Below are 15,438 nucleotides of genomic sequence, written 5' to 3' on the forward strand. Positions count from 1 at the left end.
TCCCCGTAATAAAAAAAAAAGGAAGATGGCTGGAGGGCATCTTGTTCAGGGTCTTAAAAATCGAACGCTCCAGCCCCCTGGAAGGATTTCCCATAAGAAATAATGGACCCAAATAATTTCAGAAAACCTGGAGAGAAAACTGAATCTGAATACTGAAACTACTGGTGACCCAAATAATCTGGAATTTTAATAATGATTCCACCTAATATTCCAGATCTGAAAAATGCCATTTTTTCCCTGGTACACATTCCTGGTAGGCACATTTAAAAGCTATAGCTGCATAATTTTCTAAGGTGTCAACATAAACATTATGCTGGAGGGCCTCTGAGAAGATTGTTATAGCATTTTTTAAAAGGCTCCAAGAGCCCCAATTCTAACTGGGGCAATCAGGGGGAGGGGTTTAATCTTTCCAGTGTCTACATAATGGGACTCCATCACCACACTCCATATACCCGTTTCTAGGATATATTCCCATATCTTGCGTATAAGACCCCATGCAACCGCAACTTGAATGTCTTTTTTCCCCCCTTCTTTTCTGGAGTTAATTTCTGGGGTTAACTGAGATGGCTAAGCAGCATCTGATCGTAACTAGAATTTATAAACTGGGCTTCATTATTTCTTCTGGTTTAGTTGCTCTTTTGGGTAGGCAAAGAGTAGTCTAATTTCTTCTTTCTCTTCCTTTTCTTCTCTTATTGCAATCTTCTTTTACTCCTGTTTTGAAGGCAGACGTGGCATTTATTCATTGGGATCCCTGACACTGATTATTTTTTTCCCTTATATTTCCACTACTATTTTTCTAAGGTGACATTTCAACAGAGGCATGAAATTTTCAGTGAAAAAAAATAAAATAGTAACAGTGATTCCAAAAAAAAAAAAAAATTAAGCATAGATACAGCTGCAGGGAAATTAGCTACTTGTTTGTAAAGTATCCGTTATTTCGCACGTCTATTAATGGGCAAAGGAACACACATCATTTTAATTTTATTCCTGGATATCTACTACCATTTTACACGAAAGGCAGGCATATTGTTCATCCAGGATTGGCACAATACAAGGTGCTTGTATTGGAAGGTTCTTCTATTCTCCCCTCCATATTAAGGGACCCCCCCCCCTTCAAAGCTCCTGGACCCCATTCACCACACAAGAGGCCACATGTTCGTTTCCCCCAAACACACACACCTCTAATGAGTTTCTGGCTTCCTTTATGGAGACATGATCTTCTGTCAATATTCATTACACCCCATTATGTGGGCAGGGGAGGCTCCTGGAAAGTGCGGGGGGATGTTGTCACATATTTGCACAGACAATAAGTAGCGTCTTTTTCATCTTGGCGAAGAAGGCGATCGCCTCGGCCCCCGTCTTCTCGAGTGTCGCTCTATTGTTTCCTTGTGATAATTTCATTATCCACTTTGAATACATCTTGTATGTTGCTAAGCCACGCATAGCAACATGTGCCTCCTGGTTTCCACAGCTGGGCACCTCCAGGAGTATTAGGAAGCCATTCCAACGAGTCTCAGCAGCGGCGTGCCAAAGAGCCCTTTAAAAGTTGTCTTTCAGATGAAAACCAGAGTGCTTAGATGGGTCTTGCTAGCAGAAATTGGGGGTGGGGGTGGGGTGGGTGGGTGTATCCTCTTAGAATCCTTGTGTTGTTCGTTCTGTGTGACAGCAGTTCAGAAGATGAGCAGAACCTGAATGCTCTGTTTATTTCATGCCCTAGCCAAGCACTCCAGAGTTGTCGCCATGTTTTTCCTTTGCAATTTATGCTTAAAATTCTAAATGGAGAAATATTCAGAACACCCTGCTGTCCTCAGTCTTGCAACTAAAGGTTCAGGATGAGCTTGCCAGGTTTGCGACCTATTTTCTTTTCTAAAATATGTGTGTCCATACGCATGACCAATTCTGAGCCCAACAGCAGCAATAATTGTACTTTGAAAATAAATGGTTTTAATGGGGTACTGTGTGGTTTCTGGGCTGTGTGGCCGTATGCCAGCCACAGATGCAGGTGAAATGTCAGGATAGAATGCTGCTAGAACATGGCAATACAACCCGGAAACCACACAGCCCCCCTGTGATTCCGGCCGTGAAAGCCTTCAACAAATGGTTTTAATGTTTGCATCCAAATTTGAAATGGGTGGTTTTCCTGATCACCATTTCATTTCAGGTTTAACCACCAGGTATCATTAACTCTACTGCAGTCCTCTGACAGTTTGTGAGCAACTTGCTATGTCAGACCCCTTGTGCAGTGATTGTGGTGCAATGGTGCAGCACCAGCTTCGCCTATCCAAAGAAGCTCCCAGGCTCAGTCCTTGACAGCGTTTCCAGTTAAAAGTCAGTGGTGCTGGGAAGGATCTTTCTCTACCTGCTTCTGCTCAGAATATAGGATTCTAATAGGATCCAACAGTCTGTTATGGTATAATACAGCTTTAGCCAGCTGGCTTGTTCTTATGTTCTTATGTGCTGCAATTCTGCTTTGTATTCAGTGGGACGCAGGTTCCAGTCCCCAGCATCTCCCAAGTCAGCGATTACAGGATCTTTGTCTGAGCACATAGTGAGTCACTGCCATTTGGTGGCTAATCCTGAGCTCAATGGACCAGTGGGCTGCTTTGGTGTTATAAGCGTCACGTTGCCCAAAGAGAATCACTTTTGCATTTTATGAAGTTTACTGTTTGTTCCCTCCCATCACAGAATCCTTGTAAATCTGGGCATTACTTATTCCCATTTTACTTGTGGGTGTCACCTAGAGACAGTGGCTCAACTCCTCTGACATTGTTGCCCTTGTACTTCTCTCTAGCTGCTCCAGAAAATTCCCTGCATTGCAGTGCTTGCTTCCTCTTGGCTAGCCTTCTGCACATACAAGAGCAATGTTTTTAAGGAGTCCCTACATATGCAAACGTGGTAGTAGCAGAGGAAGCCAGCACCAAAGCCAAGGAACGCTACCGTGTGGTCACAGGATTGAAAATAGTTATTTTCTTGTTATATAAACAGCATTTTTAAAAAATCCCTTGAGGCACTGTTAAACAACTGTACCAGGGAAAGGGCTAGGCCCACAGAAGTGAATACTTCATCTAGTACAGGCTCAGTTTGTAGTCTACTATTCTGGGCTCAGCTGATGCATTCTTCTCTTGTCCTTCAGGTTTCTGAGTAGAGGTGTTCCAGTTATCCCCTTCACCCACCCCAAGGTAGCACAACTTCAGAAGAATTTCTTCAGGCAAAAGACAGGATCAAGGAAGCTGCAGGTGACCAGGTCCAGTTTCTTCCAGATCTGGCAGCAAATGGGCAAAACTGTTTTGCTTGCAGCAAACCAGGCAGATGGTCATCACTACACTGCCCCCCTCCCTGATGGTACTTATCTACTTTATATAGTAACTCTTGGTGGCCTTTCTTGAGTGGCATCACTGGGCTTGACTGGTCATGGACCAAGGAGAACAGTCTATTTATCTGGGCAAAGAGGACTGTGATAACCCATATAACCTCTGTAAGAAATCTGTCATGCAGTTGATTGTCACATTTATGGGGCATCATCTGCTGGGGATCTTCTCCTGCTTAAGCACCATTGAAATGAACAGGTAGGTCCGTCATGCCTGCATGCTTCTTGCATCTGTTTCAGTGGAATCTGTGTTGAAGGGCTTCTTGCCCTTTTGGCCACTCTCAAGACTCTAGTAAACATTTCCTTCTCCTGAAGTGACCTGTAATCATTTCCTAACTGGGGGTTCCTAGTGGACCCTGCTTCTTCTGATGCCCGGCACATGTCTGCTAAGCCCCAGGAGACATCATGCCACTCTGTCTCCCCGTTTTTTTTGTCTACCAAGGCTTTTGTCTTTTTCTCTCCTGGCCAGTGTTGGTGTGGACTATTCTGACTCTTATCAGTGACACTGGTGGATTAAAAGATGTATTTAACTCCACCTCTCTGTGGATTTGGTATCTGTCTGTCCTGTCCAGAGGCGTAGCAAGGGGGAAAAGCGCCCGGTGTACCAGTGCCTCCTCTGCTCCCCCAGAACACCCTCGCCACACCTCCACAGGGGTGCGCGCCCGGTGCGTCACACCCGCCCTCCCCCTGCCCCCTTGGAGCTACACCTCTGGTCCTGTCCTTTCTCCCTGCAAATGCCTGGATCTCCCTGGAACTGATGTGACATTGGACATTTGTACAATGTTGTTTTTCAATTTAGGCACGGGATGTGAGTTAAACTCTCTCACGTTTTTCATTTATGCTTTTCTAAATCTGTGCTCTATTGTCTTGTTGTGAATGCATTGTTGCAATGAATTTCTTTTATGGTTTAATTAGCTGCCTTTGGGTTCCTTTCAAAGAGGAAGATGGTTTACATTTTTTTTTTTCGGAAATAAATAATCTCTAGGTTAATTTTAAAATGTATTCAGTAACACAGAACCTCCTTTGTTAGATGGAATGCAGCAAACGTTGAAAGGAAAAGTACATTCTACTATGCCTCGCGCTGGAAAAAAAAAGGGGGGGCTTCCAACAGCTGGCTGTAGCATCTTCCATAATTGGACATGTTATGCTAAAAACTTGAGTTAGGAGATGCTGATGCCGAAGATCTTGCAAGCAAATTGTATTGTGGAGACTGGCTTGAAATTCCTGCCAAATCAATCGTACTTCTGCCCTGGATGTGCTCCTGTCAGTGCTAGTCTGAGCGAGAAGCTCTCTGCTTGCAGAAGTCTTAGAATCCAGCATCTCTTGAGTGAGCCCGAAGGGACTTTTTGAATACAGAACTTTACTGGTAGACACAACGTTGTCTGCTGCTCAGACCTCAGGCAGAAGACACCAAGATCTCATTTTATCCCCATTCCAAATAACCCTCTAGGAAGGAATAGCTTGCTCCTAACTCCGCTTAGGGTTTAACACTTGCATGGGGACTTGAATGGGGGTTCTATAGACCCTGTTTGAACACGACCTTTGACATATTCGGTACCTCCTTATTCTTAGGAATGTCAAGTATCCTTGCCTGGTGATGTTCTCTTTCTGCCTGCCTGTGTCTCTTTTTCCCTCAGCAACCTCGTAGTCTAGATTTTTCCCCAAGCAGGGGGACATCCCTCTTGCATGCCCCACACCAACCCACTCCTAATGTCTTCTGAAAACAGTTCACTCCCTTTGGAAGACCAGGGATGCATCTCTGGCTGGGTCTAACCAAAAAAAAAAAAAGGCACAGTCACTGTTTTTGTAGACATGGGAATTTTGAAGCCAAGCCAAGCACGCATCTCCTATATACCCTAAAAAAAGGTTGAAATGTCTTCTCTGAGAAGGATCCCTTTAGTGGGAGAACGCTGGTGGTGACAGTGAGACCGGGCACTAGCTGACCCTCCCACACCGAGGACTAGCTCTGGTGTCTCTGAGGCCTGCCGGCCTTGCCTCGGCAACACAGCTGGTCCAGGTGGAAAGGAGCCTGCTACATGATACCAGCTAGGCTGGAAAAGGAGGCACGTTTTAGGAAAACGGCCAGAGTCATTTACGTTTGCTGTTCAAGAGGCTCTTAATAATGCTGACAACTCTTCTCCGGGTGAGTACGCTCTTGGTGAAGCTAAGTTAAAAGTGGTTGGAAGCAGTTGCCTCTAAGAGAATACGAACATTAACTCCTTCGTGAGATCAAGTAGGAGGCACATAAGCTTCCGGGTTGCTGCGCCAGGCTGTGATGCATCACTTGCAGACACAGAAACTTTTTGCAACGGTCTTTTGTGACTAAAGAAGCCTCTTTGCACAGGCGGGTGGAGCAGCTGTGGCACAGTGGTTAAGAGCAGGTGTACTATAATCTAGAGGAACCACGTTTGATTCCCCATTCTGCCGCCTGAGTTGTGGAGGCTTATCTGGGAAATTCAGATTAACCTGTGCACTCCAACACATGCCAGCTGGGTGACCTTGGTCTAGTAGTCACAGCTCTACAGAGCTCTCTCAGCCCCATCTACCTCACAGGGTGTTTGTTGCGAGGGGGTAAGGGAAAGGAGTTTGTAAGCCCCTTTGAGTCACCTACAGGAGAGAAAGGGGGGATATAAATCCAACTCTTCTTCTTCTACATGGGCAATTGCTGTGCCCAGTGGTTGCTTGTGAACTCATCTGCAGCGGCACAAGGGAACCAAGGCCCTGCCAGGATGCTCAACCACTGCGCGTTGGTTGGTTGGTTGAAGTTTGCTTGTTGGCTGGAAAGAAAGACCACCACTGACTGTAAGTGAATTGCAAAATTTATTGGAATGTCTATTTGGCAAGATAGTTCCATCATCCCTCCCTCTCTGTGCCTCAGGAGGAATAGGAGGAAGAGACACAGAACAAAACAGAGAGAGAGAGGGACACACACACACACACGTAAGGGCACTTTTTGTTTTCAGAAGAAAAAAAGGTAGAGACAGCTCATCACATTTGAACTAGATTCTCCAACTCTCTTGACCCGTAAAACACACACACACCGGGGGGGGAAAGGAATCCCAACAACAGATCTGGAGCGAAAACTGCAGCAACATGTCATCAAAATGCAGAAACAAGCAACTAGAGTAGCATCTTAAAAGCTTCCCAGAGGCTTCAAAGCTGTCACGGAGCTCTGCCATGCAGGCTGAAGTCAGGTGGGAAACAGCTCTGAGCAGCAGGTGTCCAGCTCCAAGGGAGCAGCCCCAAAGACAGCCCCCCTCCAAAACCACAGCCACATAGAAGCCAGAGTGGGGCAAAGAGACATCACACACTAATTGCAGGGAGCACAGTGCCAGCAGAGGGGGCACGGGGGTGGGGGGAGGGACCACACAGGATGCATTCTAGAAGGGCACAGGAAAGAGGCAGAATGCAGAATGCTTCCTCTGTCTGGATGGAGCCATGGAGAAGTGAAAGGCAAGCTGGTTCTAAAAGCCCAGTTGGCGCACCAGATACAGCCATGCCCAACTACAGGTCTGAGTCCAGGGGACTTGCCGGGGGTGGGTGAGGGTGGTGCTCAGTGCGATTACATCCCAAGGATAACTACTTTTTTGGAACGAAAAAGTAACTGCCCAGAAAAAGCCACACGCAGGGGAAGAAGCATCTTCCTTTCCCTTTCTCAAACTTCTAACTAGAGGAGAAAGCCAGGACTCAGGAGGCTTGAATGGGTTGAAGATGGGCTCAGGAGAGCAGAGGAACTGCTGGTTACATGGGGGGTCACGTGGGGGGGTGGAAAATGGCCCCCTACATCCCTCCTCTTCCGTAGCCCATGCGAGCCACCGAGACCAGGGAGGGCAGGAGGCAGCGTCAACAGGAAGGAGATGGGCAAGGGGCACAGCCGCCAGATACCCGCTCCCATTGCCCACCCCCTCCCCAGCCCCCCGGCAGAGGAGAGGCTGCTGGCTGGGTGATTGCCACCGCTAATGCATACAGCAGCAGCACTTCCCATTGGCTGTTGCAGCGCCTGGCCACATTCCCTCTGCATCAGCTCCCCTGCCCCGCAGCCAGCCCTCCAAGACACCCTCAGCCCAGTTGCCCCTGGGGGGCTCCCCCTCCCTCACGGACCACAGCCAGCCCTGGCCCCCAGGAACTCAGACTGCAGCAGGCCCCCCCTCCCCGGCCCAAAAGGGAGGCCACCCTCAGAGTGGCCCCATGCCTGACAGGGAGACTACGGGTGGGGCTGGGCCACACCAGAAGGCCAAACATAGCAAAGCAGGAAGAAGTGCATTACAATCCTGCATGCTGATGTCCCTGAGCACACTGTTGCCGTAAACTCAGCTACCCTGTCTTGTGTGGGAGGGGGCAAGTTTGTTCCCCTCCCCTCCCAAAGGAGTAGATCCCCTGGGTAATTTCTATGAGTTTTGCTCACTTACCCCTGGACCATCTATCATTAAAGGGAAAGTTTCTGCAAACTGGCCAACATCCCATGGAAACTCTGGATGAAACTCCAGTTGTATGCAGGGACCTTTTACAAATTCGGGACTGTGGCCTTTCACCGGAGAGGCACTCTGATGGCCACCGGCAACTGGTGCCGAGCAGCAGCCCTTGCAGATAGGGTGGAGCGGGCAGAGTGGATTGATGTGGGCTGGTGCCTACACATACCCATGTTTCCTTGCACGCATTCTTTATGCTCATGTCTGTAAGGGAGGAAAAGTACTTTCAGATGCCCCTGAGCCAATCCGAGGAGCAGAGAGGCTGACTTGACTCCACCTGTCCGGACAGCGGCTCTAGCACAGACAACAGCATTCATGATGCTAGGATGGACTTAGAACATCTGATACAAGGGCATGCTCTCAGGTAGCACAACACTCACATTTAAATTAGGAGCTTATGATTGTATCCTAACACCAGTCGAAGGCTCAAGGTATGCAGTGTGCTTTACAACAGATTTTTTTTTTAAATAAAAAGAGATGCTGACCTAATCGGCAAATGAAATTAAGCCCACCCTCGGCTGGCCCATCTCCCTCTCAAGACCAGAGAGAAAGATCTGACGACGTCTTTCCACCATTGCTGAGTCTTAAGCTTTTGCCAGGGAAAGGGAGTTCCATACCTGCCGGGCATCCACAGCCAAAGCCCTGAAAGCTCTTGCTATAGTATATGGTGCACAGATGCTACTGCTACTGCCTCCAGTAGCTGCAAAAGGCCACTGGGGAGGAGCTAAATTCCACAGTGGAGGCGGAGGTGGAGACCAGGCCACGGAAACATTTAGTGGTCAGAAGGAGCAGAATTAACGGAGCCTGGAAGCAAACACCCTCAGCATTGGGACAACACAACGCCCGCCCTGTTCCCCACCCCTACCCAGTGTCCCCATCTATTCCTTACCAGTTTCAGCCTCTAAACTGCCCTCAGTGCTGCAGCACATTGGTAAGCCTCAGATCTCAGATACGATACCCTCCAGTGCCTCTTGAGGACAGAAAAGGAACAAAACCCCTAAAACTCAGGGCAGACCACACCGAATGCAGAAGAACTACAGTTTTCAGAGTCATAAACTCCCACAGATACTGTATATTCACATTAAGCTGCCTAGAGCATTTCACTGGCTTGGTTTAAACAGCACTACTGACGAGAATGGCCGTCAGGTCAGGAGACGTTCACCCGACCGCCCTTCCCACTCTGCCCCGGCATTTCCTTCACCAGAGTCTCTTCCCACGAAAGGAGGGGGGATTGGTCGGTTGCACTCAAGTCCGTTTGGCATGCAGCATTTCAATCAGAAGGTTGTTACAAGGCACCTCCCCGCTCAGGTGCTTGTGATAGAGGTACTCCTCGGCCTGCATGCTGAGAGAGCGGATGTCAGCTAGCCGGACAAGCAACTGCCGGAATTTGTCCGTGGCATGAGGATAGTGGCAGATGGTGTACTCGAGCAGTGCTGCATTTGCTTTCTCCTGGGCATCTTTTGCTAGGCTGGAATTCTCCAGGTACTTTACATCTGCAACAAAACAAGAAAGGAGAACAAAATGATCCCATGTTGAGGCGAGGCCTGACTGGGCGCACAGCTGTTCCTGAATGCTCAAATGGATATCGAAACAGGAGCCAAATTGTGAAATGCCAAAGAAATCTGCAGACTGTGGAAACGGCCGCCTGCAAAGCTTCTGTAGGAATTCACCGATCTGCTGCAACATCATGAAACGCTCACAATCACTCTCGGTCTTCCAACTGCTTGCATGAAGAAGCCGGCCACACCGCATGTCAACAAGTAGTGCCGCTAATAGAGAAAAATACATCACAGAGACAAGAGAAAGCACCCAATGCTGCTCTTAAGACTAGAAGACTTGAGTGGGAAGAGTCCAGAAAACAGAAAAAGCACAGTAGGCTAAGCAGTGACTGAAGGGAATGGTGGGTGGAGAAACAGATGTACACGGGATAGAAGATGAAGGATAATGGAAACGGAGGAAGGAGCCACCAAGAAGAAACGGTGGAAAAACCTCACTCAAAACTGTTAGGGACATGCTGACAGCTAGGACGGCCAAGTCTACAAGGTCAGGGATTGTGGTCCAGAGAGACCCACAAGATGGCTGAGGGGAACTGAATTATATAACATCATGTTAAAAGTTTGTCTGATTAATTTGAAAGAACAGTGGAATTTTAGATTCATGGCAGCAGTATAGGCATTATCTGAATCAACCATCCAAAAGCAATTTGCTTTTCTTATAGGGCTAGTTCCCATCGATTAAGCAGGAATAAAATAATCCGCTGGAGCACAGCATGCATTTTTAAATTCGATTTTTTATTAAAGCTTAAAATAAATAACTACCTACTCACTCCAGTCAACCTATAGAAAAAACGGGGTGGGGGGGGTGTCACTACAAACTACAAGTTCCAGCATCCCCAAAATGTGCGATTCCCCAAAATGTGCTCCTTCCCTTTTGTGCCCTGTACAAAAGCAGTGAACACGTTTAAGAACACATGAGAGAAACAGCAGCTGCAGACATTCATCCCAGGCCTCTTTTTTTAAAAAAAAAATTCTGTCCATGTGTTTTGGGGCACCTGCAGCTCTCTCACCTTCCGTGTAAAGCCACAGATTGTGTTCCTCTCTGAACAGTGCCTGAAGAGATCACCTTAATCTGCCCCGACCTCTCCAAAGTGGCAACACAGCTCAGGCGACATGGAAACCTTTATCCCTGGCATGGCTGGGAGCCGTCGCAGACGTTGGCAAGCGGCTTTACTAAACCCACGGCAGAAGGGCCCTTGGTGCGGAGACGCCTTCCTTGGAAGCGAGAGGTGCAGTTGGCAAGCGTGAATGCGAGGCGATAAGCAGATCCCCCTTAATCTGGCAGCCTGCCTGGGAAGGCAAGCCATTTCGTCCCAGTCAGGTGAGAAAGGAAAAGGCAGGCAAAGGCCTTGATTCATCTCCTTGCAGCCCTGGCCTCGGGATGGGGGCAGGGAGTTAAGAGGACCAGCCAGAGGCTGCTCGGTGCAGTGAGTCAGCCCTACCTGCTGATTGTCTCCATGCATTTACTCATCCACTGCTTGTGGCGGCTTCTCATCAGAGGCAGTGTTAGCAAATGACAGTAAGAAAAGAAGAGGACGCAGCGGCTTCTGGGGGCCAACTGGAGTGGGTCAGCAACCTACATAGGCCCCCAAAGCTGCATTTTTCTTCTCCTTTCAATCTTCCCTCCGGGTTCTGACTCGTTGGCAATTTCGTTTCTGGCATGCCAGTATTCCTAAATGGTCTTTCTTACAGTTTCACAGTGTGCCAATTCATACCTAAAAAGGTTCTTGAACAGGCTAGCTAGCAAATTAAACAGCAACTGAGCTGCCCAACTAAAACAGAGTCCTTCATAAATAGATCTCTATGCAGGACATTTTGCGAATGCCCCGAGGCAGCAGCGATTTCCTTTACACCGATTGCACTCCACTTTTCTTGGCCCATGCGGAACGGGCCAGAGAGAAGGACAAGACACAAAAGCAATCCAAACCCCTTGAGAGACCAACGAGATTGTGATTACACCCAAGGCTTGTCCTCAGCAGCCTTCTGATTTCTCCCGCCCGCTCATCTCACCACCCTAAAGTTGTCTCGACAGCCATGCAAGGACAGCCGATGCTGCTCTTTCTACTGAAAGACAGAACAGCACAGGCAGGCTGGGCGACTGCAAATGTGCCTCCAGTTCTGCCTCCCTGTGGTTTTTAAAGAACTGGAGGGGGAAAGTACTACAATGTAATGTTTCTCCGGGCTGCATGACTGAAGGTCAGGGACAAGTACATATTCCCTCATCTCTCAAAGGGTGACTGGCGCATGTAAGTAAGCCATTGTGTAACTGCACACAGGAAGTGCATTATTCAGAGTCAGATCACCTACCTACCCTACCCAGCACATGGTGAGTGGAAGGAGCTCTGCAGAACCTCAGGCCATGGAAAGTCTTTGGTAATGAGATCTTTTTAACTGGAGATGCCCTGGACTGAGCCTGTAGGCAACTGCATGCAACTCAGATACTGTGCAACAGAGCTATGAGATCAGAATGTCATGATGAGCGTCACCAAGGACTGAGAACATAAGAACAAGCCAGCTGGATCAGACCAGAGTCCATCTAGTCCAGCTCTCTGCTACTCGCAAGTGGCCCACCAGGTGCCTTTGGGATCTCACGTGCAGGATGTGAAAGCAATGGCCTTCTGCTGCTGCTGCTCCTGAGCACCTGGTCTGTTAAGGCATTTGCAATCTCAGATCAAGGAGGATCAAGATTGGTAGCCATAGATTGACTTCTCCTCCATAAATCTGTCCAAGCCCTTTTTAAAGCTATCCAGGTTAGTGGCCATCACCACCTCCTGTGGCAGCATATTCCAAACATCAATCACACGAGAAATCAGAGTATCGTGTGTGATTCAGCCATGATAAATCAGCAAAGGGAGTGAATGGGAGGCTTGAGTTAGCAATCTTCCTTGGGGCCCTGTATTTCTTGTTGTGGGCCCTTCTCCTCCTGACCATTCCGGCCCAAACAGCTTTCAAAAGTCAATCATATCAAGGTTGCTTCCATAGGGAGGTTTTGTGCAGTTTCAGAATTCAGACCACAGCAGAGTGTTTTATATTTTTGGAACAATGCTGCCCCTTACTCATCCACCCACCACCCATTTTTGCTTGCTTTGCTCCCATATTTGATTTTATATGAGCTTTCGGGAAAGGGCACAGTCCAAAGGGTGCTTGCGCATGCTGTGGACAGGGGCACACTTTTTCGGTCGCCAACCACATCAGGGCCATGGAGAGAAACTCATTTTACTGTGACATGCCTCTGAAGATGCCAGCCAGAGATACAGCTGAAACATTTGGAGCTGTAACTACCAGACCATGGCCAAACAGCCAGCTGATTCCAGCTGTGAAAGCCTTTGGCCAGGGGTAGGGAACCTGCGGCTCTCCAGATGTTCAGGAACTACAATTCCCATCAGCCTCTGTCAGCATGGCCAATTGGTCATGCTGGTAGGGGCTGATGGGAATTGTAGTTCCTGAACATCTGGAGAGCCGCAGGTTCCCTACCCCTGCCTTTGGCAATACACATCAGGGCCATTTTTTCTGCTCCAGCCCCTGTGACGGCCATCTTCCTCCCACCCCACACCAGAAGGCTTGTTGGACTTTCAGAAAAAAAAAATCAACAATTGATATAGGTACAGCAGATTTTAAGTTACAGCAATATGCTACCATTTCTGGTAACTGACAAATCATTGCCAGTTACCAGTGGTAATTAATGCTGCTGAATTAATGCAGCTTAAAATCCCTAACTGGCGTAGTGCTGTAGTTGAACGCTACAGTCATATGTCAATTACTGATTTTTTTAAAAGCCCTCTGGTGCTGTGCAGCGGGATGGTGACCACAGAGGGCTGGTGCAAGCAAAGTGCAAGGGGAAATCACCATGTGGATGCTCCAGTGCCAAGGCATTCACTGCTGCACTTCAAGGTAGTTGGTTGCTGTGGGGAAGCAACCCAACCACCTCTCTGCCTGCAGCACAAGCAAACAGATTGGTCAGGAAGGCAGCAAACTGCCCGGTCAACACCAGCTGCTTGATGTCACGTTCTGTGTTCAGGGTCCACAGCTTTCCTATCACTCCCAGCCTGTTCTGGTTGCTAAAAAGTATTTGGGGGGGGAAGAGACGACACACCCTCCCTTATAATCAGGCGCATCCGTATGAAATCTCTTTATCTGCTTAATATTATTGTGATTGTCACAGTTAGAAGTTACATTGCTAAATGTCAACTCTCTACCCTGAGTTGGCTCCACAATAGCAAGTCCTTCTCAACGACTCACCTGGTTTGGAAAAGAAACCCTATTCACGGTTAATTGAATATTTGAATAATCTTTTCATTCCTGCAAGGCATAAAGAATGTTGTCCAAATAACATCAACTCACTTCATTTAGAGCTGTCGCAGCGGCTGTAAAGACTCCATCCTCTGACAAAGCAGCCCCTCGCGCAGGCAGAGCTGCCGGGGACGATTTCTATGCCCTGAAGTGTTCTTCCTATTCACGGCTCCTTTTGTTTGCCAGAGGCTTCTGATAAATTGCAACCGCTTAAGGGAATGCAGGCTTATAAAAGCCGCTCTTGCTCCCCTCCCCTGGAGTGGCTGTGTGGTGAATGGAAGTCAGGCAGCCGCGGTAGGGGTCAATCCATTAAGGCCCTATTAAACCCTTCTGGAGAACAAAGCTAACCTGTGTGCCAACCTCATAAATATTGCTATTTTGAGAAGCTCTAATTTTAATTAAATCTCTTTACCTGCTCAGGAGAGAAATCTATTTAGGCTCAAATGGCAGCGTGTGTGTGTGTGTGTGTGTGTGTGTGTGTGTGTACGCACATATGTGGTTTAGAGCTCCGATTGTGCTACAGCCAAGAGGGAAATGTGAAAATTCACTCGTGAAAGGCAGTTACATCCAGCACATAATAAGCAAGGCAGCTCCGTACAGCTGAGCCTGTGGAGGGCAAATGGCTCCCGGCACGCTCTGCGGTGCAGAGAGAGAAAAGTTGGGCGTGGGGCAGCAGGGCAGCACCAGATATGGTAACCTTTTGTTCTTGGTTCTTGGGCAAAGCAGAAAGGGCAACAACAAGGCAGAAGTTTAATACAAGGTGCGAAAAAGGACAGGAGTGCTTTTGGACCTGGGGTGTGATGTTAGACTCTGCATAGCTGTCAAACTCACGGCCCTCCAGATGTTATGGACTACAGTTCCAATCATCCCCTGCCAGCATGATGCTGGCAGGGATGATGGGAACTGTAGTCCATAACATCTGGAGGGCTGCGAGTTTGACACCTGTGTGCTAGAGGATGCAGAGAGAGGCTGTGCAGGGAGGAAGACAGGTCTGGTCTGCTTTTTGCTTCCTCTGGAAACCTTCTCCTCACTCCCTCTGAAGCAGGTTAGTACAGGTATTAACCAGGATTCACCACAGCAAAGCTACGGTTTGTTTGAAGCGCTGGCAGTCCTCTCACATGCTAGAAAAGGTGTCTTTGTGCATGTGCAGAGTGCCTTTTCTTCAGCAGCCATAATCTGCTTCAAAAGGGCAACATCACATTATTATTGTTGTTGTTGTTGTTGTTGTTGTTGTTGTTATTATTAATTAAATTTAGTATACCGCCCTATCCCCGATTATGCTGTATTATGACCACCACATTCTAAAGAGGATTAGAATATTTTAAAATTTTGTATTTGAATGCCATTGGATATTAAGTACATGGCAGCAACCTCCTCTAAACATAACCAAGACAGGCCATTACTTTGCGCAGGACAGAAACCATGCAGCATCTGACTGGGTGGTTGTTTTCTTTAAGTAAAGCACGTTCCTAGTCCTTATGGCTGTTGGGATATGCGTGGTAAATGCGAGGGCAGAGCCGGTGAACTCATTGAAGCCAGAGAGATTTCTGCATCATAAGGATTTCAGCAGTTAGGGAGAGGTGCAACAGACAGATTTCAGTTCCCTGCAAACCGCCTTCCCCTTCCCCTTCCCCTTCCCCTTCCCCTTCCCCTTCCCCTTCCCCTTCCCCTTCCCCTTGAACAGCAAAACCAGGAAAAAATGCAGAATGAATTACATCATTCGCATAATGTATGGAAGTTGCAGAGCCAGCTTTTC

General features: G+C 47.9%; 2 protein-coding genes across 2 annotated transcripts in view; one reads left to right on the forward strand and one right to left on the reverse strand.

Annotated features, from left to right (window-relative positions):
- ADGRD2 (adhesion G protein-coupled receptor D2) overlaps positions 1-3,681 on the forward strand; it is a 74,906-nt gene extending 71,225 nt beyond the window's left edge. Inside the window, exon 28 of the mRNA XM_048512127.1 lies at positions 3,134-3,681. Within this exon, the coding sequence (XP_048368084.1) occupies positions 3,134-3,141 (8 nt within the window). The 3' untranslated portion in view covers positions 3,142-3,681. The remainder of the gene's footprint in view (positions 1-3,133) is intronic.
- A 5,034-nt stretch (positions 3,682-8,715) lies between these two features.
- The window catches only part of NR5A1 (nuclear receptor subfamily 5 group A member 1), a 35,329-nt gene continuing 28,606 nt past the window's right edge, over positions 8,716-15,438 (reverse strand). Inside the window, exon 7 of the mRNA XM_048512026.1 lies at positions 8,716-9,329. Coding sequence (XP_048367983.1) covers positions 9,082-9,329 — 248 coding nt within the window. The 3' untranslated portion in view covers positions 8,716-9,081. The remainder of the gene's footprint in view (positions 9,330-15,438) is intronic.

Source organism: Sphaerodactylus townsendi, linkage group LG12, assembly GCF_021028975.2.
Source record: "Sphaerodactylus townsendi isolate TG3544 linkage group LG12, MPM_Stown_v2.3, whole genome shotgun sequence".
NCBI classification, from domain to species: Eukaryota; Metazoa; Chordata; class Lepidosauria; order Squamata; family Sphaerodactylidae; genus Sphaerodactylus; species Sphaerodactylus townsendi.